Source organism: Aquila chrysaetos, chromosome 6, assembly GCF_900496995.4.
Source record: "Aquila chrysaetos chrysaetos chromosome 6, bAquChr1.4, whole genome shotgun sequence".
NCBI classification, from domain to species: Eukaryota; Metazoa; Chordata; class Aves; order Accipitriformes; family Accipitridae; genus Aquila; species Aquila chrysaetos.
Window position 1 is genome coordinate 23,878,660 of NC_044009.1, and position 21,798 is coordinate 23,900,457.

The 21,798-nt window shown below is 46.0% G+C and overlaps 1 protein-coding gene across 12 annotated transcripts in view; it reads left to right on the plus strand.

Annotated features, from left to right (window-relative positions):
• The window catches only part of PLEKHM3 (pleckstrin homology domain containing M3), a 126,284-nt gene that overhangs the window by 3,222 nt on the left and 101,264 nt on the right, over positions 1-21,798 (plus strand). For 8 of the 12 annotated variants that reach the window (XR_003924098.2, XM_030019237.2, XM_041124660.1 and 5 more), the window contains 2 exons: positions 7,781-8,642; positions 20,714-21,649. Coding sequence is in view for 11 of the 12 variants with exons in the window: in XM_030019237.2 (XP_029875097.1) it covers positions 8,039-8,642; positions 20,714-21,649 (1,540 nt within the window). In the remaining variant the exon portion in view is untranslated. The other 4 variants (XM_030019243.1, XM_030019244.2, XM_030019238.2 and 1 more) reach the window with 4 other exon arrangements.

The following is a 21,798-nucleotide window of genomic DNA, read 5'->3' on the forward strand; positions in this document are numbered from 1 at the left end:
TACAACTTTAGACAAACCTGTACACACAAAGCAAATGAAAATAGAAATCATTGACCCTCCCTTGGGTTGTTATTTGAGACTACAGGTATGTTTAAGACCACACATCTGTGCCTCAGGCCAAATCACTGCACTGCTTCATTCCGTTTGTCCATGTGGATTTTGTGCCTGAAGTGTGGGTTTGAGGTGTTTGCATCCAGATGATCTACCGGGGCGATGCTAGGATTCAGGAGAGCCTCTGTTCCCCTACGCCTGACATCCTTCCCTGCGAGGTCAGGCAGCATGCACAAGGGCATAGTCTGGATTTTAGTCTGATGTAAAATCAGACAGATGCAGGTGCCCACATGCTGATGGGTTTGGCTGGCCTGCAGCTTGGGCTGTGTGTCATCATCAGCTAACTCCCCTCCGGTCAGTCTGCTTTGCTTTCTGTTCCTTTCCTTGCTTATAAGGGTCCTTCATCCTTTCCAGAGTCCCAGTCCAGCTACTGAGATTTCAAATGGTTACTCATCCACAGGAAATGATATAGCTGGTCATTACTGGGTGATGCTCCCCAGCCAGGAGGGATGTGTGTCAGATGGCTGCAAGGCGAAGGAGTCGGTGATAAGATCTCTGGAGAGTGGTACAGCAGTCAGTCTCTGGGAAAGAAAAGCGTTCTGTGGTCCATCTTCCTCCACTGCTGGGTCCTCCTCACCCTCTGGAACCACTTTGTTCTGGGGCAGCAGGCTGTTGTGCACTTTTCAGCTTAGAGTTTCTTGCGTTTAAATTACTGTTTCCAGAGTGCAGTTAAAATTAAAGATAATGTATACTATAAGCATGTTTATTATTCATTACTGTGTGCTCATCGCTGGATGAGCTGTTCTGTAGCTGTGATGTTAGTTCCCCAAGCAGGGAGGATGCCTGGGGAGCTTCCTTGTTAAAAGCACTGGATCAGATCAGCAGCTGGGGAAAATCTATGCTTCGCAGAGCGAGACTCATGTATCCTCACTAAAGGTCTGCTTCCCCTCACAGAATATGGCATTCTTTTTTCTGCCTGGTTTCACCTCTTTCTTAATTTCATCTTTTCTAGTTTGATTTTTTGGTTTTGTTTTCTGTAGTGTGGAAGAGATCACTGCTGTCTTTCAGCTTATCTGCAATTAGGCAGCAACTTAATTGCAGCTGTTCCTGCTCTTTGCCTCTGCCTGGGTGTAGCAGACAGGATGTGGGAGCTCTTCTTCACTGATAAATGTTGGCAGTTGATTTCATCCTTACGGGCTGTAGCAAACAGGTGGTTTTGCAACATGGAAATGGTTATGGTTACATTCCTAGTTACCCTCTCTAGCACCTGGTCCTATAGCCAAGCATTCCTGACCAGAAAGCCTCTTTCTCCAGTTTTCCTGAGCTTTTCCTCAATATTGTCAGTGGTCTTGTGCAGGAATATCAGTCAGAAGGTATTTCTGTGAGACACTTAAAATTTTCAGATTATCCCAATTTTCAAGCAATTAATTTATCAGTCCTGTGTTGGGGAAAGAGGATTTTGAAGGGGGGCTTTAAAAATGTGATCTAAAGACAGTTATCCAGGCCATGTTGAATCAACCATTGGCTATGATACGGCAGTCTCTTTGAAACTGTGATCCCTGTTCCATATGAAAAGTTTCTTGTAGTTTTATCTTCTCTGTGAGGCACTGTAAATTTCATCCAGACATTTAAATGATGAATCTAACAAGCTTGTGTGCTCTGTTGCTCACTCGGTGTACACAGCAGTAGGTCACCTGGAGTTTTGGAATCATGTGGGGAGAAGGCTTGCCTTATGCTGAGGGAACAAAATACAGCCAGGATACAAGAAAATGTGATAGTTTGCACAGGGACAGTGTCCCAGCTGATGCTCGCTCCCTGCAATCATCCGTTATGAAATTCCTAGTTGTCAGTCACCGCTCCAAATTGAGTATGAGAGGCAAGCAGGAGTGCAGCTTTCAATTGCTGCTCAGAGAACTGGCCACTGTATGCATGGGATTCGTAACTGCTAGCAGTGTTAAGTGTTTTGAACCAGGACTGCTCTTTGATTACATATGGGTGGCACACAGTACAATGGATCTGACTGTGGACGTTGTGTGCTGAGGCTTCAACCACAGCAGCAGCTGTGATACTATGCTTCCTGTACAGCTAAGGGAGAGAGGGCTTCTGGCTGGGGGAGAGACTCAGATGCCATCATGCTTTGAAAGAGCTTCTGGTCACAACAAGATGGAGAACGTTTGCTGGGTTGGCCTTGCTAGACTGTAAATAAATAAAGCATCCTCTGCCATCTAGTTACAGCAGGGGGATGCTGGAAAGAGGACACTCCGCAATACCTTGCAATGTGCGGTCACTGTCACTTCTTCAGCTTTTTCTGCAAGCATTCTGTGCCAGCAACACATAGAAGTGCATAGACAATGGTAAAGACTTTGTGTGTGACAGTCAGCCATCTGTGCATCCTCATTCTGTCTTCTACCCATTCAGGTGTGGCCACCTGACAAATACAGCTCAACTTCTTAACTGAGAGGTAGCACCTAAGTCTTCAGCTTCATAGATTTTTTTCAGGGATTTTGCACAGCAGAGCCTGGTTTTCAGGGTCTGTCATTGACCTAAGTGTGTCTCATTTAGATTCTGGGCAATGCCTGGCTGTTGTGACCCACAGAGCTAGTCAGAAATCCTTGTAGCAGCAAAACCTGTAGGCTGTGATTGTTCAAGGTGCCACTGGAAGACATTCAGGTCACAGGCTGAGGTTGCTCAGACTGACAGGCAGAAAAACTCATTAGGTACCAGCTGCTCCAGCCCCAGTAGATTGTATTCAAAGAGGCCGTACCATCCATCTTTTCTTCAGATGACCTGTTGTTCAGACCAGGCTTGTCACAGCCCATAAACTGGGCTGTAGTGGTCCAGGCCTGCAACATAATAGAAATGAAGGTCGCTGAGGCCGCTTGAATTTGCTCTGCTACCAAATTGTTACCCAATTGAAAGAACGTCTCTTTCTGTTTTCCTTGTTGGCATTGGAGTTTCAGCCCACAGTTACAATGCAGCGCAAAGATAAGCAGAGCTGGTTCCCACAGCAGGTTCCAGGGTGCTGAGAAGGGGATAGGTCAAGCTCTCCAGTGGCTGAGGCACCCCTGCTCTCTATTTGCATACAGGTAACTTGTAAAACTGCTCTTGTGCTCTTGAGATAAAATTCTCAGAAGCACCCAAATCTTTGCCAGGAATTTGAGCCTAGGAGTCAATGGGACTTGGGGGACACTTAACATTATTACCTGCCATTTGCTATCTTTTGCTGGCTGAGAGCTCCTCTCTCGTTTATGCATTTCCTCCTGAACACATTGCTTGTGAACATCATTGATTGTTCCTTTCTAATTCTCTCTCCAAATACAAGAGAAAAGGGGAAGTCCCTATTTATCTGGTGTGTATCACTCATTGTTTTATACATCTCGATTACCTGTGTGCTGAAGAGGAGGTCCTGTGAGCACCAAAACCAGCAAGACTGCTTATCAAGTTGTGTGATGCCTCCTATTCCTCCTTCCTGCTTTCCCCCTCTGCTTCCCAGTGTTTTCAGATCCATCTCACACTAACCGCTTGTGCGGTTAATTTGGAGAGACCCATGTGGTGGCACTGGCCTCCTAGAAAGGATAAGGGACCGAGGTTTGCCAGCTTCTCCATTAACAGGAGGGTGAGTTTGGGCCTGTTTCCTGTCCAGTGTTGAACAACAAAAACTGCATCACACTACTGCTTTGTCACATCTAGTTGAAGTTACCTTTACAGCTCAAAAGAGAGAGAGAGAGAGAGAGAGAGGGAGAATAACTGGCAGATAGGCAGGATGGTGGCACAAACCCGGTTTCCTTAAGAAACCAAACTGAAAGGTGCTTCTTTTATATATATTTTTTGTATGGATTGGTGAGCGAAGTGGTTCTCTTCAGTCACTGGTTCCTAAACACATGCTGGCTCTAGCTTTCTCTGCTGCCTGAGCTAGAATGAACAGTCCTGAACATAATGTGTAAGCTGGGGGTGTATAGCGAGTGCCGGTTGTGGTGGTGTATATCACTTGCAAGATTGCTTTCTACCCTTGCCTTTTCCATGCTTTTTCATTTTTGCCATGTGATGCCTAGGTATTTTCCATGGCCTGTGGGGATCCAGAAAAGCACATCAGCAAGTTAAATGATCTCTTCCAGTAGGTATGTTCCTTGACGTTTGTCGTCCATGATTTTTCTCTGCTGTCAGACTGTGCTGTCACCTAGGTTAAGTCCTTGTGGCTTCTTTAAGGGAAGTAATCTTGACTAAACTGAACGTCAGTGTCTCACATGGCATGACCAGCAATCCTTGCTGTTTACCTCAGCCATATGAGTAATGCGGCCACTATAAACTCATGATAGTAAGATTTTACTCATGTTGTAAGTGCACATTAATTATCGGACTGCTGCACGTTCATGGACGAAAGCTGTATCTGCGTTAGACGGATGTACAGAAAAGCATGTTTTGCAGCTGCTGCAATCCCCGTGTCCAGCAGTTTTTGCTAACTACAGTGTACCATGTTCCTTTGCCTTTTCTTCAATATGACTAGTTCTCTGGGGCCTAGATGAGCTGTTAGTTTTCTGCTTCCCTTAACAAATCCCTGCTTACGGTAGCTTTGGCAGTCTTTAATAGTTTGGGCTGATGCTTCTCTCTTCCTCTCCTATTCACTGCCTTAGGCTGAATGTCTTTGGAAAATTTCAGGTGTTTCCAAGAAACAATACATAACGCAATACATTTTATAGTAATTTAAAAGGAGTTCATCCTATCCTATTGTTTGCCTTTTTTTCCCCTTCATGTGAAGGAAGCAATTTCCACTGCTTTCCCTCTTGGAGGAGATTCTGATAGAGCTGTTTGCTGCCATGTCAAAGTTTGCTTTCATTTGGCACCAAATCCATGCAGAAGTCTGAATTAAATTTTTGTTGCGTGCCACTGTCAGAAAATGCCAAATTGTGTTTATGGAGGATATGTGATTGCAGAATCCCAGCACTAGTGGGAATTACTGGCACAACTCTTTCTTTGATCTAAGGAGGTTCTTGGCGGTGTAGGAAGGGATGAGTCTGCCACCATTGAGGTCACCTTTCGCATCTTTATTGAGCAGGGCAAACAGACTAGTTTGGAAGGTACGAGTGCTGCAATTTGTGAACTGTGTGATACAGGGGCCTGTCATCTTCTCACGACCTTGTGATTCAGCATCTTACTGGATGTGAGGTCAGTTTGTCATGCGGCATCACCACACTTGGCTGCATGACACTGGATAGCTACAGTCTCACCGGATCCAGAGAAACATGCAGCCACATGAAGCCTCCAGCATTTAAAAATGAACCTGTTAAATGTAAGTGTCATTTTTTTCCCCTTGCTTTCCACCTTTCCTAATGATTTGAAATAAAGAACAGAGCAACATTGCATCTGCTACCACTGAAATGCTTCAGTGGCATCTCACAAGCCCTTCTGGAGCGATTGCTGCTTCAGTCCCTTGAGGGAGAGCAAGGCTGTATTCTCTGCCAGCCCCTGTGAAGCAGTATCTTTGAATGGGCCAGCCTGTAGCTTTCACTGTTGGCATATGATTGTGTTAGTGCTGGTTTTGTTCAAGTGAATGCCTGTTGCAGTTTTGCAACTTCAAAACATCATTCTTGCTTTGAAGACATGCCATAGGAGGATGTAGAATAAGTGGACAGGTTGCACCACATCATGTCCCTTAGCCTGTTCATGGAGCTCCCAAGCTCTAAGGTACCAGGCACCAGAACGCTGTTCTGGGATTGCTGGCAGGAATGAGCTTCAAGAGCGAACTCTGTGCGGCATTAACCTGACAATGCAGATGTGCCTGGGATGACTTTATTTCCCACTGCTGTCAACTGGCACGGTTGCACAGCTTTGCAAAGAGTCTGTTCCCATACTGTTCTGATTTGAAACCACTCCAGATCTGTTCTGTTCAGCCCTCTGGTTGCGGTTCTGGGTCTGCCTTCAGTGTCTTACTCTACATTTACTTGTTGAAGCTGATCCTTGTCCTGGTTTACTATGAGGCTAGTGAAATGAATCCTTCCAAAGAGATAAGAAGAGAAAGATCCCAGTGTAAAGGCTTGAAGTTTCCAGAGTTATGTGTGTGATTATTTATTGCTTTTGAAAGTTATTTCCTTGGAGTGTGTTTGCAGAGATCATGGTCTGAACTGCTGACCTGTTAGGAGGGAGGGTGAGCTGCTGCTTTCAAACACAACTGTGTCATGGCTGGCCACAACTGAAGCGGGGATGGGAGGATGCCAGGGGTGATTGCAGAGGTTTGTGCTACAGGATTCTGTGCCCCCATCTTGGGGGGCTGCTGGCCTCCTTCCTCCCTCTGGCTTGCTATAGGAAGGGGTGCCTATTTAAAACGACTTTGCTAATAGAAGTTAGGCAGATAGACTGTTCTGTATTAAAAAAAAGAACCTTAAATAGAAGTATTATCTGTGTTTGATGCTGTTTAATAGATGTTTTTTCCTGCTAAGTGTAAATCTTCATGGGTCCTGGTAGCACTTCAGCAGCATTCACAAGCTAACGATCTGATAATTATCAGCCCTGCCCAGGCTAATTAGTTCTGTTAAGTGTATTAACCTAGGCAGAACTCTGAGCTAATGCAGCTTTGCTGCTTCTAGGACTTGAGCTGATGCAGCCAAAACTGGGATGTAGATCTCTGACTTTGGGCTGTTCTGCATGTATGGGCTCTAGGTACCGTGATTTCTCCTAGCAGTTGTGAGAGCTGTTCTCCAGCTAGTGCAAATGCTCAGTCTCCAGGTCCCAAGAACTTGCATGCATTTGACTGCTTTCCCCAATTTAAACATACCTACTGTGCACTTCCCTCGATCATGGCAGCACTGTGGATGGAGCTTCAAGAGGGAGAGGTGAGAAGGCAGCAGGTTTGGTGCGACAGAAGTCAGCAATGAGACACCCCTTTACTGCACCACAGGGAATAGAACCCCCCCCTTCCTTCCTCATCACAGATGTGAGCTCAGGTGGATCAATGGAGCTCTTCAATAGTTCTAGCTTTAAAGCCCTTCGCTATTCTTACATTTTGCCCAGTGAGTCAACAGCTTGGAAGTAAAGATCTGCAGATTTGTGACGGTGCAGGATATGGTATATTTTGTTTTGCTGGTAGGATGCATTGTCTTTCTGGGCCTTAGGTTGCCACGTGGTTTCACTTAGGTTCCCAGTGATATGCTAGAGACGCACTCTTTGCAGCGCTCTGCAGCAGCCTAATAGCATTGATTTATTAGGCAAATATCACAGTTCCTTTTATGCAGGCAAGTAGGCAAAGTAGCTGCTGTAAAACTCATGCTGGTCTCCTAAAATTGGGAGTGCAAGCAGTCTGGGAGGAAAAGGCAAACTATTTGAGGCTGGTAGGCTGATTTTACTAACCCTTCGTTTCTCAACTTTTTCTTACAGCCCCATGGGAACCTGTACTAAGCATTCCATAGGTGGCTGCATTTGTGATGTTAGTCAGTGCCGCCTCTCAGTGCAGCTTTCCAAAGCTTGGTTAATAAATGGCATCACTTTGCTTCCCCTTTATCTGGCACCCCATCCTGCTCTCTGCAGGTTCCAGTTCAAGAAGTGATAATACACAGAGTTCACACACAGTGAACAACAGAAACCCCAAAGGGGTTCTTCGTACACAATAATCTTGGTGCCAAATGAAGGAGAAGTAAAATCAAGGGGACTGTGACCCTGAAAGGAGTGATGTGATTAAACATATTTATCTGGGAAAAGGCCCTTACTGATGTGATATTTTGCTTTGCTTTCTCTACAGGTACTCTCCCTCACTGTGAGCTTATTTCATAGATGGACTGTAGCCCACTTGATCAGTGAATGTTAAGTCTCCCATCTGAAGAGGGGTTGATTTGGTTCCTTTCTACCACTAAGGATTGTGGCTGGTGAATGTATTTGCCCCACTGCCTCTAAATTAATGGTGTGCCAAGGACAGATGTGAAACAGCTCTTTCTCTGGATATTGATGTGGTATCTTCTTAACACATTGCAACGCCTTGGGCCCACCAGCAGCACGGGATATGGAGGCTCTTGAAGTTGATGACATTAGCCCTGCCTTGGAAGTAACTGAAGACTTTTTCAATGGTTTTGATACTAAGCTTGAAAAGACTGTGCAGCCCTCTGAGGTATATGGTGTACAGGAGGTCCCTGAACTGGTTGGGCACGAGGTATTTGATCAGATAACAGAGAGCAGGAATCTGAGGAACGTTGCCTCCTTAGCGAAAAGTAGCCTCATCTGGGATCACTGCAAAAATGGCCTCTTGGAAACCAAAGCTCAGACAGCATTCCCTGCCAAAGACCACTACATGGTGCAGAGAGGAACAGCTGCTGACAACCTCGCTTGGGCAGGGGAAGGGGAGACCGCAGCTTTTAACATATTCAGTATCTGCCAGCGGAGGAGAGACAGGCCTCGCTCGGTGAATGACATCCTGGTGCAGAATGAGGAAGCCTCCACATTCAAGCCAGGACACAACAGATCACGCTCTGATATCAGCCAAGTAAACTGGGGAGTGGTCTTCATGGGCACCTCCCTGCAGCAGCCACCTGCACCTGGTGAGGACAATAACTGTGCTCTGCTCTCTTACCTGGCATTAACCAAGGGAGAGGACATCCAGGGAAACACAGGTTTGTGCTGGTGCTTTATTGTTTCTGTTGATATGAGGACTTTCCTATTTTTTTTTAATATTTATCTTGAAAGAGGAGCTGCATGTTTAAAAAACACAACACCACCACCCCCCCCCAACTGTGAGGTAGCTCTTAAGAGGATAGAAGTCAGCATGGCTCTGCTGTCCTTGATATAGCTCTGTCTGTCTGCCTGCCTAAGGATCAGTTTTTAAACCAATCTCGACTTCTGTTCCTTTCATGGTTTGAAAAACTAAGCTTGTTTTACTTTTTGCTTCTATTTTGTTCAGTTTGACTCAGGGAAAAAATAATTTACTTTTTTTGTATTTCTGGTCATTTAATTTTCTTACCTGATTTTCCCAAACTAAAGAAAAATTTGAATGCTAAAGCTATTGGGAGAATGGCAAATCCAAACAAAGCTAGTTTTCATAAAAGTTAGAGAGCGGCCGTTAAAAAGAGGGCATACAAAGCTTTACTGTGAGGCCTGAGATCTCTGCTCTGTTTCTTTAAGAAACGCTGGCTATTCATAAACAATTAACAACAACTCAAGCATGCAATTTGTGCTTGTCAATATTAAGGCATCTCTGCCAGCCTTGGATGGGGTACAGGAAGTCTTGTTATCAGATTGAGGCAGGCGTCTCCAGTGAGCTGTATGAAGCGATGTTTCAGCAAGTGATACTTTTTCCTTTTCCTTTCTGAAGCACTGCACTGGAACAGGTTGTGCTCAGGGCTTCAGAAACACTGACCCAGTGTCTCCATCTCCATGATTTATTTTGTAGATGCCAGAAGTGGACTGGGCACTTATGAAAAAGAAAAGCAGCTAGTGCCACAAAGATTTTATAATCTAAATAAAAGCAGGAATTAACAAAGGAATTAAAAAATGGAAATAAATGATCTTTAAGGTCCCTTCCAACCCAAACCATTCTATGACTCTAATAATCAAAGGGTTGTGAAAGCCTGCATGTTTGTGTATGGTGGAATAACTCCAGTTATGAATAGGTAGCTTGTTTAGGGTTAAAACAAGGCTTTTGGATTAGGTTTTCCAGATAAGTCAGCTATTTTGGAGCATGAAAAGCAGATGCCTAAATGTTTGTGTTTGTGGATGTGTGCATATATAAATATATACAATATGTAGGTATATATATGTATGTATATATACATACACAAACCTGTAGGTTATTGTGTTACATTGTGACATAGTTGCTGTATCCTAAAGAATGGTGCTCTTGGTTGACAAACGCAAGTATACCTGCTGTTACTTTTGTTTAGGGAGATACATTACTTCCCATAGAGTAGGGTTTCTGTTCTGTGTCCTTCCTGTGGAAGGGATGCAGAACAGGAATGCACCCAGAAGCCTGGAGACAGAGCGCTCAGTTTCTGTTGGCTGTATCCTGGGCATCTTATGGGTTTAACTTAACATGTAACACCTTTTTACGCCCACAGAAACACCATTAAAATCTAGCTATTAAAGGCCAATACCTGTTCCCGATAGTGTTTTAAGCTTAATCTTTTTGGCCCAATTTCCTCATGCAGCCCTCAGAAAAAGAAGGGGTTCTGTTACTTATACTGTTCCTATAAGAAATACCTAAGCCATTCTGTATTTAAAGACCTGTTCATGTACTTACTCAGAGAGAGTTGTTTCAAACTGCCACTGGATCCCCAGTTTGCAAGAAGCAAGTCACCAGTCCAGCTGAGCAGCAGAGTCTGAGGCCAAACTGGTCTCCCTTCTGTCAGCCCAGGGCTCAGGCAACTGCAAAGTACGTCGGGGTGCACCCTAATGCATTGCATCTCTGTCTGGGGTGAAGCAAATTACATTCCCCTCTCCCTTACACACAGATGCAAGACAGTGTGATGCCACTGTTCATAAAAGGTAGCAAAATGAAAAATGGCAACGACGACGTAGGGTTTTTTCCCTCTTCTGGCAAACAAAGAAATTTTATTAGGAACTGCAGTGGTGGCACGCCATTGCTTCTGAAGTCAGGGACCGCATACTGCAGTCTCTCCCCTGCTCCTGGGTGAGAGCACAGATGCTTTCAGAAGCTGGGCTGGCTGCAGTGTTGTCCTCCTTCGTCCGTGGCTCCCACTTCAGCTGTTCCAGTCCACTTTGCTTAGAGATGACAGACCCCAGGGAGATGCACCAACCCTCTGGAAGCCCTAAAAGGGCCTTGCTGTATCCAGAGTCAAGTCTATAGCAGGACTTCAAAACAGTGTCTAGAACAGCTTGATAAAAAACCTTCTGTGCTATAACCATGAGAGGAAGAGAAAAGACAAGAAACGCGCTCTTTGTACAGGTGGATATAACAGTGGGATTCCTTATGCTCGGTTGTGTCCAAGATACAGTCACCCCATCACAGTGTGTACCCAAGGTGTGCTGCTTTGGTAGTAGGAGTGGAGTGCAGTTGTACTCTTCCCAGCCCCTCAGCAGGCACTTACACTGTTTAAATGCAGTTAATCCAATGAAGTTTTTCTCCATACAGAAAAAGTGAACAAACTGTGTTAGTGTGATGTACCCTTTATGGTTATGATTTCATGTTAAACAGTTTGTAGTTGTGAGTTATAACTGTGAAGACCTCACATCTGTAAAGTAGTTTTGTGAAGCATAGCAATATTGGCACTCTTCAGAAAAACAGAAATTGACAGATTTCCATGAAGAAAACTCTTGCTTTTAGACTCTCTGCAATGGTGCTCGGTATCTTGTAGCCCATCTGTTCCACAGTTTCTCTATGGTACCAGGAAAAAGTCCCATTGCTGTGCTCAGTGCTGCCAGAAGCATAGGTCTCTTCAAAATGGGTTTTTACAGAAGAGACTCAGTATGGTCAAGTTCTGGTTACTCGGAGGTGAACCAAGCGAGGGAAGGAAATGGATTAGTAAGAGTAGCTGAAGAACCTCTCCCAGTACTCACCTATAGCCCCCCTATAGCAGCAGTCAGTACCTCTAAGGTGCTCAGCCCATAGTTTTTCTATTGCTTTTTGCAAAGGTGCAAGGCATTTGTCAGTGTTCGCTGTGTGCCCTCCAAGAGCCTTTCTGCATGGGATGTTTGAAAGCAGGGGTACCTTCTTTAAGGAAGGAGAATTTCTGTGCTCTAAAAATGCACTCTTAACCTGTTTCTCTAACCTGTTCTGTTCAGCTGCTCTGCAGGTTTTAGAAGCTAGCGATGGTATTTCTTCCTTCTGTGTTTACAAGAGAGCCTGCCATAGAGGTTGGTGCTACTGTGAGCTGAGCTGAAAAGAGAAAAGCAAAAGCAAGAAAGCAGGTGTTGCTGATATGTGTATCTGGGACGGGTAATTATTCTTCACAAAGGACTGAAAAATGTATTTTAAGGTTGGCTAAAAGCTGCTGCAGTGGTTGAAGGGGTCATAGTGGCCCCAGCCTGTGGAGACATCCCTTTCCAGGGCTTTAATACGGATTAAAGGAATGCATATGATAGACTGAGAGCAACTTCAGCCACTCCTGTCAGTCTTCGTTGCAGTAAAGGACTTCCCTCTGGAGCCTGCAGAGGTCTCCCAGTCCTCCGAGGCTGGCCGAGTTGCTGCATAGATTAACTCTTCGCATTTTTTTTTCCCTTATCTTCATAGTATATTTATTACTATGAGCTTATCTGTTCCTGCTGCTTGCTTTTTTATAATACAAATAAAATGAAACTGGATCCTTTCCATGTGCTGTGAAAGAAAAGGATCTGAAAAGAAGCTGTGCCTTTTGGGGCAGTATCTCCTTAGGCCTGCTGGCAAAACAGCTAGTATGCTAGAAATGAACTCTGTTTGTGCTACAAAGCAGTGTCAAGAGGTAAGTGGAGCTAGCAAAGATGGAAGTTGTAAGCAAATTCAAGGCAGGCTTTTTTATTTCTGGGCATGTGGCCTGGCAAACAAAGGGAGAATGCTGCTTCTGTAGTATCCAGCGAAAGCTTGCTTAGATCATTAAAACACAATGTGTGAGCAGTTATCTTTGTTAGTCATGTGGATGTTTTTATTCAAACACAGCCACTCCTGGGAGTGTGGGTGCTATAGTACTTTTCCAGGGTAGCTGGTTTTCTTGCCTGCCATGCCTGTGAGCTTGGGGAACTCCAGAGATGTCATTGTGCTGAGCACCTGCACACTGACAAACTGTCCTTACTGCAGAAGGCTGGTGCCTTGTGCCCCTCTCCAACAAGCAGCTATGGAGGTATTCAGCCAGCCCCATTGATTTTGGCAGTATATTTTGTCAGGAAGCAGAGCCTGCGGGGTGTTTGCAGCATTGTGGCATGGCAAAATAGACGTATCAGAGAAAGGTGACTGCCTTAAAACTGGCCAGCAGGCCTAAAATCTACTGTGTCTGATTGAGGCCAGGATTTTCCCTCCTTCTTTTGACTGACTGGTTTAAAAAAATACCTCCCCCCCCCCCCCCCACCCTTCACATTGCTTTTTTTTATCTGGTGGGAGCCTAGCCATTGTTTGGGACACTTTGAAGATATGATTTTGTACTCAGAGTTTGTTCAGGGGATGTTTCAAGAGAGGCTTGGGCCCCTCTTCATATAGCTCTTGTACATATTACATACTTTTCTAGTGTGTTTTTGTAGAGGTAAGACATCTAAATCTGTATTCATGAGCAACACACCACTGGTTCACAGGTTGGGGACGGGGGAGTGATCCTTGAGTTCTGAGGAGTCATTTTACAGTGCTGCTTTCTCTCATTATGGTGACCACGCCGACTTTATGTCGGGGTGTTTTCTTTGTTTGCCAGGTATCCTCACCTTTGGCAGTAGTAGTGGTGGCTGGTGCTGGCTCTCTGACGTTGGCTCATGCAGTATTTAGTGGTACTTAGTGTGCTCAGCAGGTTTGTGGTGGTGGGTCACAGAGCAGCAGGCAGCAGTGCCATCAGTTGCTGCTGTTGCTGTCCTGCTCAGGGAGGAGCTGCAAAGGCAGCTAGCTGGCAGGGGGAGGTGTGGCAGGTATGGGAGCTGCTGCAGAGGTGGAGATGGCCAGAGGTCCTGAGAGGTGCGAAATATTGGAGGTGTGACATGCAGCCTTCACACTTCCCCTCTGGTGTTGGCCAGGTAAAGCCTAGCTTCTGACCCAGGGAGGTTTCTGAAGCATAATTGCCATTTGTGATTTTGCAAAACACCCCTGTAGCACTGTCTTTTTGTCTGTGGTATGTAGAAGCTGTGCAGCCAGGGCAGACCAATAGGCCATTAATTGCCACTGGGATGGCAGAACATTATAGGTCTGTGGTGTTCTGCAGAAGATAATGGTCCTGCCATCTGAGAGGCAGATGTGCGGAAACACTTCTGCCCCTTCCCCTCTGGAGAGCAGGAAGCCTCAAACCACTTGGAAATAATCCCAGAGGTATCAAGCCAGTTGGAGAACCGATGCCCCCCCTGTGGCCAATTTATTTTCAGCATTAAAAGGTAGTCAAGAAAAAGGTAGCTGTACTGCAGAGATTTGGGGCCTTTCAAGATTTGAGGAGGCAAAAATGCTGTTTCAAATAGAATGTGATCCACTGCAGGGTCCATAAGCGCCAGGGACTGTTGGTGCATCTAGCAAGAGATAGCCCCTTCTCCCAGGAGATTACAGCTTAAATACACCACACAGTAAGGGTAGGGAGGGTGAGTGGGGACAGCGAGGTGAGGCACTTTGCCCAGTATCAAATGGGAGTATAATTTGGATCACCTGACTTGCTGGATGATACTTCCCCACTAACCCCTCTGCATAATTCAGAGTGCAGCACTTGTTCCCTGCAGGCTCACTCCTGATTGCTCCTTGGGCTTGGGCACCCTCCGAGCTGGAAGGGCCATGGGGGGCTGGCAGAAAGCAGCGGCAGCAGAGGGGGCTAGGCTGGGCAGCTGCCTTGAGTGGAGGGAAATGTGACCTACTCCACTCCCTTGCCTGGGAAGCTGTGGGAGGGTGCAGACTGATGGAGAGGGGAGTGCGGTGGGAGGCAATGGGAGGGACTCACGTACAGTGGATAAATTCACAGTGCAGGAGGATTACAGTAAACAGCACTGATGAGTTTGGTCATGAAGCTGTTCTGGTTGGGAGGGTTATTCTTTATGGAGATTTTTGCTGTGGAGTTACAACACTCCATAAAGCTAATGAACAGTTTTCATCTCCTGGGGCAGTGCTGATTGCTTCCAGTGATGTTGTGATGACTTTCATAACTGAATTTTCAGGTTAGTTGCTATCATTCCCTTAGCGGTGTCAGCTAACTCTCCTAATGTGAACTGACCCTGTTTTCATAGCTTTGACACTCACTTTATATCCTTTCTTCCTTATTTTTAAAGCTGAATTGAGTGAATTTGTAAAAAAACCCAGCAAATCCATCTTCATTTGATATTCTCACTTCTTTTGCAAGTGCCGCTGTTTTATGGATCTCCTGGCTGGTAGTAGGTAACCATGGCTTTCAACTCATTATACTTCTGTCTTTGCCAGAGTTGAGTCCTGTTCTGGGTTGGTCTTCCACTTTGAATCCAACCTCCTTCTCTACTGCCCCTTGGCACAGACATTGTGTCAGTATGCACAGGGTGCTGGTGGTCTGCTCAGCAAACACTATACAGGTGTTTGACTTGCTGCAGAGGAGCAAAAAGGATTGGATGGAGTGGCTGGGCAGCTGGGATCCTATAGACTTCAGCAGAATTTCTCGTATGTTTCTCATACAATGCCACACCTGAAGGGAAAGACATAAAGAATAATTTGTTCAGGTTCTTTATCCATCTGTTTAGGCAGCTCATTCAGTGAGGAGCTTATTTTTGGCGAACAGCTAAGCCAACCTCACTAGCAGTGAATAAATCTAAGAGTTTGCCAGTTCAACATTCTCAAAGCAGGTTTTGCTTTCCATAAGCCTAAGGAAAATGAAAAAGAGTGAATGCCCTCCTGGGGAGAGATGCTGTTTCTTTATATGAATTAATGCAAACTGCTGCCTCGTTACAAGTCCCATTGCTGTAGCAGTCCCTTCAAAAGAGGTGGCATTGGGAGAAGAAGCCAGATTTGGCTCCAGGACAGCCATCTGCTGGAAATTTGTAGCTAAATATCAGTGCCATTATTTCAGGACCAAGTGGAATCAGATAGACTTGCCTGAAAGAGATACACCTGCAGACCCAGATGGTAAAATAGGTGGGAAGAAAAGACTGTACTTTCAAGTAGGAGGGGAGTGGATGTTGTGGATCTAAGTCACACGGGCTGAGGCACAGTTTGTCCCTGATCTGGCAAACCCCACCAAGCAGGTGACCCAATTTGAGAGCATTTTAGGTCCCAAAGGTGTCTGCTAAGTTTTATGGAAATCGGAGAGGAGGACTATTGACAAAAACTCTGTAACTTATGCTCATCTCTCACTAAGCATTAGAGAATCCAGAGAGGAGAGCCACCTCAAGAGACAAACCTCTCAGAAACTAGGCATCTCTGCTTCTGCACTTTCCCAAGTTACTTGTTATTGCTGTCATCAGAAATGCCTCAGTGGTGGAAAACAGGGCAAGTTTTCCTGCCATACCAACAGGGACACAAGTACAGTCAGTTTTTCAGGAGCATATATCTTCTGGACATGCTGAGACAACATTTGGGCTCCCTCTCCTGTGGTGCTGGTTGCACCAACTGCCCCCAAGTGTGGAGAGGGGTAGGTGTGTGCTCGGTGCAGGGTGCCTAGCTGGGACAAGTGGGCAGTTCCCAAAGGAGAGAAGAGGCACTGAGGAAGATACTGCCCTGTCCCCAGCTGCTGAGTCTCTCTTTGTTTCCCTCTGCCTTCTTCCTCCTCTTGCCTTGAAATTATAACTCCAAATGGCTCAGGCGTGGGCCATTTACTGTGATTATTTCCCTTTTTTTACTCTTCCTCAATTTACTCTCTCTGTCTCTGTAGGTAGGAAAAGAGATGCAGTTTCTGTTTGGAAGGTGGATGGAGAGAGAGATGGTAGCATTTGCTCTCTGAGTGGAAAGGTATTATCTGGCTCACTGCATGTCGAGGAGATAAAGGAGCAGAGGGTTGTAAGGTGTGCATGTATGCGTAGCATATGGATTCAGCCTGTCTCTGCCAGCATCTATTGCCCTGACCTAAACAATACGAGACATTTGAATTTTAATCAAGTTGGCTGCTGGTTCTGTCCCAGTTAGAGTGAGAGCCAGTAGAGCCGATTCACGGGAGCTTGAAGGGGAGGAGCGGGGCGAAGGAGGGAGAGGGGGGTGCCTCTGTGAAAGGCAGGGAGAGATAGCCTTTCTCTAACTCAACAAAGGACAAGCAAACCTGTGTGCAGATGAAGGAGGGGTGGCTGGGGGAAGGTTATGGGTTTTCTTATTATGGAGAAGCTTGAACTGTCATCTGTACTTGATGGAAGTGAGAGAGATTGCAGTTGGAGCTGCAGAAGCACTGATTCCCTGATTGGATTAATAGAAAGGGAAGATGACTCTAGAATGGCTGCCCATTATCTGCACTACAAAGGGATTAGCGTGGGTTTCAGAGAAATTAATGGCTTTTGAGTTAGCGCAGAAATAGTAATGAATGTCAGGGCCAGAGATGTACGGTGAACAAAACTGGTTCTCTTTTAGTGTGTGTGCATGCACGTGTATCGATCCATTTGGGCTATGAAAGTGTGCTTTTTCTCTACCTTTTTGAGTTTCAGATTAGGCTTTCAGTTTTCATATTTAGGTGAAATACTCTTGAGTACCTGATTTGTCTGCAAGGTATAGTTATATTGATTTCTTTTCCACCTTTTCAGACCTAGTGCCGAAGCAGCAATTTTTTAATTGTTGTTATGATTTTAGTAATATATGCAGGAAATCTTTGTAGGTAGAGTGCTTTGAACATGGTGTTAAATGCAGGCTCCATTCTGAGTATGTGAGTGACATGGGGAAGCCGAGGCTGAGCTGGCAAGGTGAAACCTAAGTGCATCCTTTTTGTTAGTGTGGATGGGAGGTAGCATCCTTCCCCCATTTTTTAACTCCCATGAGGTTTGCATGCTCACATGAAGTATATCAAACAATTAATTCTCATGTACGTTCATTAAGTTTAACTGAAACTTGCCCACTTCATCCTTACAAATCCTTAAAGCTGGCCTTCACTAAAGGGCTAGCCAAAGCTTTTACACTGTTGCTGTCCTGAATCCTCCTCCTGCCCATATGTGAACCTCTCACAGCCAACTGCAGCAATGCTTTCAGCCACGACAGGAGCATCTCCTTAGACTGTAGGTTACAGCCCAAGTTCTGCTTTCTCACCAGTTGGTATCAGAAGCCCCTTGGACAGTAACTAAGTCCCTCAAATACTCATAGTCCCTGACTCTCCTTGTACCCCTGGGAGGATAGACAGACTCACCCCTTAGCCAGTGCTGGTGAGGGCAGCTTGGCCAGCAATCCTGGCCATAGTAGCTGGGGAGCCCAGTACGGATGGGGATGCAGTAAATTTCTATACAGGCTCATCTTTGGCTCTTTGTTTCCAAGCTTCATCAAGCCCAGATGCTTCTGTTCTCTTAGCTCTGTGTTGAAGACATCCTAGGTATACTTGGAGGTGATCACATCTAAAAATTGTTAGAACGTGGCCTGTTAACATGAGTGGTAACTGGTTAAGCTGAGACGCTGAAAATATTTTGTGCCTCTAGCCATCTACCCTACCCCTCTTCCAAAGGTTGTCAGCCCGAGGGCAGAAACCACGAGTGAAACAGCTCCTGTGTTGCTGCGGTTTGTAACGCTGCATGTTTAAGGTCAACTGGTGCTGATTATGTTTTGACCTAATTGTGCCAGGCAGTGGATGAGGAGCTGTTCCCAGGTGGCTACCTTGCTCCTGCATCAGGAATAGCAGTCTCCAAGGGAGATGGACAACTGGAGGCAGAAACTTCTTCACTGGTGTCTGTTAATTCTGCCACTGTTTGTAAGTCAAGACCCATCACAGGTACCCTTACTGGAAAGGTGAGGCAGAAGTCAAATGGGAGCAAGAATTTGTTCCTCAGGGATGGGTTGTTTTGGGGGTGCCAAGTGTTGAAGTTGGTGTTGGAGCGTAACAGTGAGTGCCACTAAATTTATACAGGGACCAACAGAAATTGCATAGAGCCACATCTCCAGCCCAAGGTGAAAATACAACATCTGTGTGTATTAGTGGTGGCTGAAGTGGTGCAAATCAGATTGGAACAAATTTTGCATGGAAACCTTTTTTAAAATCTCAGAAATGCTTTAGATAATTCCTTTTACATTCGTATCACTTTGGTGCCCAGAGTGACTCATGTGTGGCTGGTTTTCTGGGGACAAAGAAAATTCACCTTGACTTCGCCTTGGGCTGAGGTTTGTGAAAGGGTTGGTTCCGAAGCACCTGAAGTGCTGAGGCACTTAGATACACATCTTTGGGTCTGGGCAGCCTTTACTTTTCATTTTTGGTCATGTCTGCTGGTCCTGAGCCTGATTCTCATAAATGAGCAAAGCTCCTCTCTCGTGAACAGAGCTGTGCAAAATGTTCTGGTCCCGGGTCGTGCTGAAATGTGGTAAGAAACTGCTGTCATTGGGCACAGTTCTCCATTCCCCGTGTCCTGGGTAAGTCCGGGTGCCAGGTGCAGTGCCTGGGTGCTGGCAGTGGGGCTGGTTCCGGCTGGTTCCAGCTGGTTCCAGCTGGTTCCAGTGGCCCCACCGCAGGGCACAGGTGTGCCCATCAGCCACAGGTGGGGCCTCTCTGGCAGAGCGCCTTTCAGAAAGGGCAAAGCGCTGCACCAGGGCGTGAGGAGTGAGGGGGAAAAAGTGTGAGGAGCAGCCCAGGGTCAGAGGAGAAGGTGCTGCAGGCACTGGGGCAGGGATTCCCCTGCAGCCCCTGGGGAGACTCTGGTGGAGCAGGTGTCTCCCTGCAGCCACATGCGGCACCCCATGCTGGAGAAGGTGGAGGTTTCCTGAAGGAACTGTGGCCATGGAGAGCTCATGCAGGAGCAGGTTTATCCTGAAGGACTGCAGCCCATGGAGAGGACCCACGTTGCAGCAGGGGAAAAGTGTGAGGAGGAAGGAGCAGCAGAGTGGAACTGACTACGACCTCCCATTCCCCTTCCCCCTGTGCTGCTTGGGATGGGGGGAGGTAGGGGGGTTGTGTGTGAAAGCATGAAGTTGAGCCTGGGAAAGAGGGGGTAGGAGGGGAAGGTGTTTTAATTTGCATGTGCTTCTCACTGTCTGTCGTGGTTTAACCCCAGCTGGCAACGAAGCGCCACGCAGCCACTCACTCACCTCCCTCACAGTGGGATGGGGGAGAGAATCAGAAGGGTAGAAGTGAGAAAACTCGTGAGCTGAGATAAAGACAGTTTACTAGGTAAAGCAAAAGCCGTGCACGCAAGCAAAGCAAAACAAGGAATTCACTCACTATTTCCCATCGGCAGGCAGGTGTTCAGCCATCTCCAGGAAAGCAGGGCTCCATCATGCCTAACGGTTTCTTGGGAAGACAAACACCATCACTCTGAATGTCCCCCCCTTCCTTCTTCCCCCAGCTTTACATGCTGAGCATGACATCATATGGTATGGAATATCCCTTTGGTCAGTTGGGGTCAGCTGTCCCGACTGTGTCCCCTCCCAACTTCTTGTGCACCCCCAGCCTACTCACTGGGGGGGTGGTGTGAGAAGCCTTGGCTCTTTGTAAGCACTGCTCAGCAATAACGAAAACATCTCGGCATTATCAACATTGTTTCCAGCACAAATCCAAACCATAGCCCCGTACTAGCTACCATGAAGAAAATTAACGCAATCCCAGCTAAAACCAGCACACTGTCGAAATCTATTTTAGTTGGCAATAGATTACTTGATAATACTGTACTCTTCTGGACAAGGTTCTGGGAGACTTGCAAGTGTTTTGTTGCTCTGTCACTATTCTCCTGGATAATCTCAGGAAAATTGCTTTGTTTCCTGTCCCTCTGTTTCCCTGTCCTCTTTTTGTAAAGTGTTTTGGTACCTCTGGGTAAAAAAGTGCAGTATTCTTGTTGGCTCAAAGGTAGAGTCAGTGCTTGTGTTTGATAATTATAACCTATTGGATGAAGGCTATTTCTGTGACCCTATCCTCCACATATATCATGTATGGGTAGGAGAGATGTATAAGCTGGAATGACGTAGCAATTTGAAATGATTATTTAAAAAGAATTAATGGTAACGTTCTCATTTTGTTTCCTCCAGAACACAAGTCAATGTTCACAAATATTCTGAAGAAGGGATACTTAGAAATTAGAAGAGACAATGACAGCTACTGGCAAACCTGTTACGCTGAGCTCTCCCCATACAAACTGTACCTGTATTGCTTGGACAGCAGTGGCAACCAGACTCTTCCCACCGTGTATCCACTCATGCATTTTCAAAGGGTCACTGTTACTGGTTGCATCGAAACCAAGGTGGTGGATGCTGTCCTGTCAGACAACTCGCAGCTACAGCTGAAGGCAGAGTCCTCATGGGAGGCTTTGGACTGGGGACAGAAACTCTGGGAAGTGGTGCGTGCTTCTGTGCCTGCTTTCACGAGACAGCAGGAGAAACTGGAGAATGTGCCAAAGCCTGAAAATAACAGTGACCTTTCTCAAACCAATGGATTGTTAGAGAAGCCTATGGAGCTCTTCCTATCCATGAATTTGACTGAAAACACTAAAGAGTACCAAAATATTCTCAAATCAGGGACTCTTTACAGGTTAACTGTCCAGAATAACTGGAAGGCATTTACTTTTGTCTTGAACAGGTCTTATCTCATGGCGTTCCAACCGGGTAGGCTTGATGAAGATCCTCTGCTGAGCTACAATGTTGATGTGTGCCTGTCGGTCCAGACAGATACTCAGGATGGCTGTGACTCTTGCTTTCAGGTCATTTTTCCTCAAGATGTCCTCCGCTTGCGTGCAGAGACCCGTCAGAGGGCCCAAGAGTGGATGGAGGCACTGAGAGCAGCAGCCAATGCTACTAGAAGTTTAACTCAGAACCCACAGGTCACACTTAGGAGCAAACCTGGAGATCGGCCCTTTGGAAACGATGTTAGAAAGAGCAAGCGCCAGTCTGTGACCACCAGTTTCCTGAGCATCCTGACCACGCTGTCTCTAGAGAGAGGGCTCACAGTTCAGAGCTTCAAGTGTGCAGGTAAGCAACCAGGCTACAGCATCTGCTCCTTCTGCAGGAAGAGAAAATAACTTGGAAGAGCATGTGTGTGTTTTAGCAACACACAGTCATTCCCTGCCTCTCACTATGGCTGTAGACACTTCAGTGTGTTAGCCTTTCTTTGCTCTCTG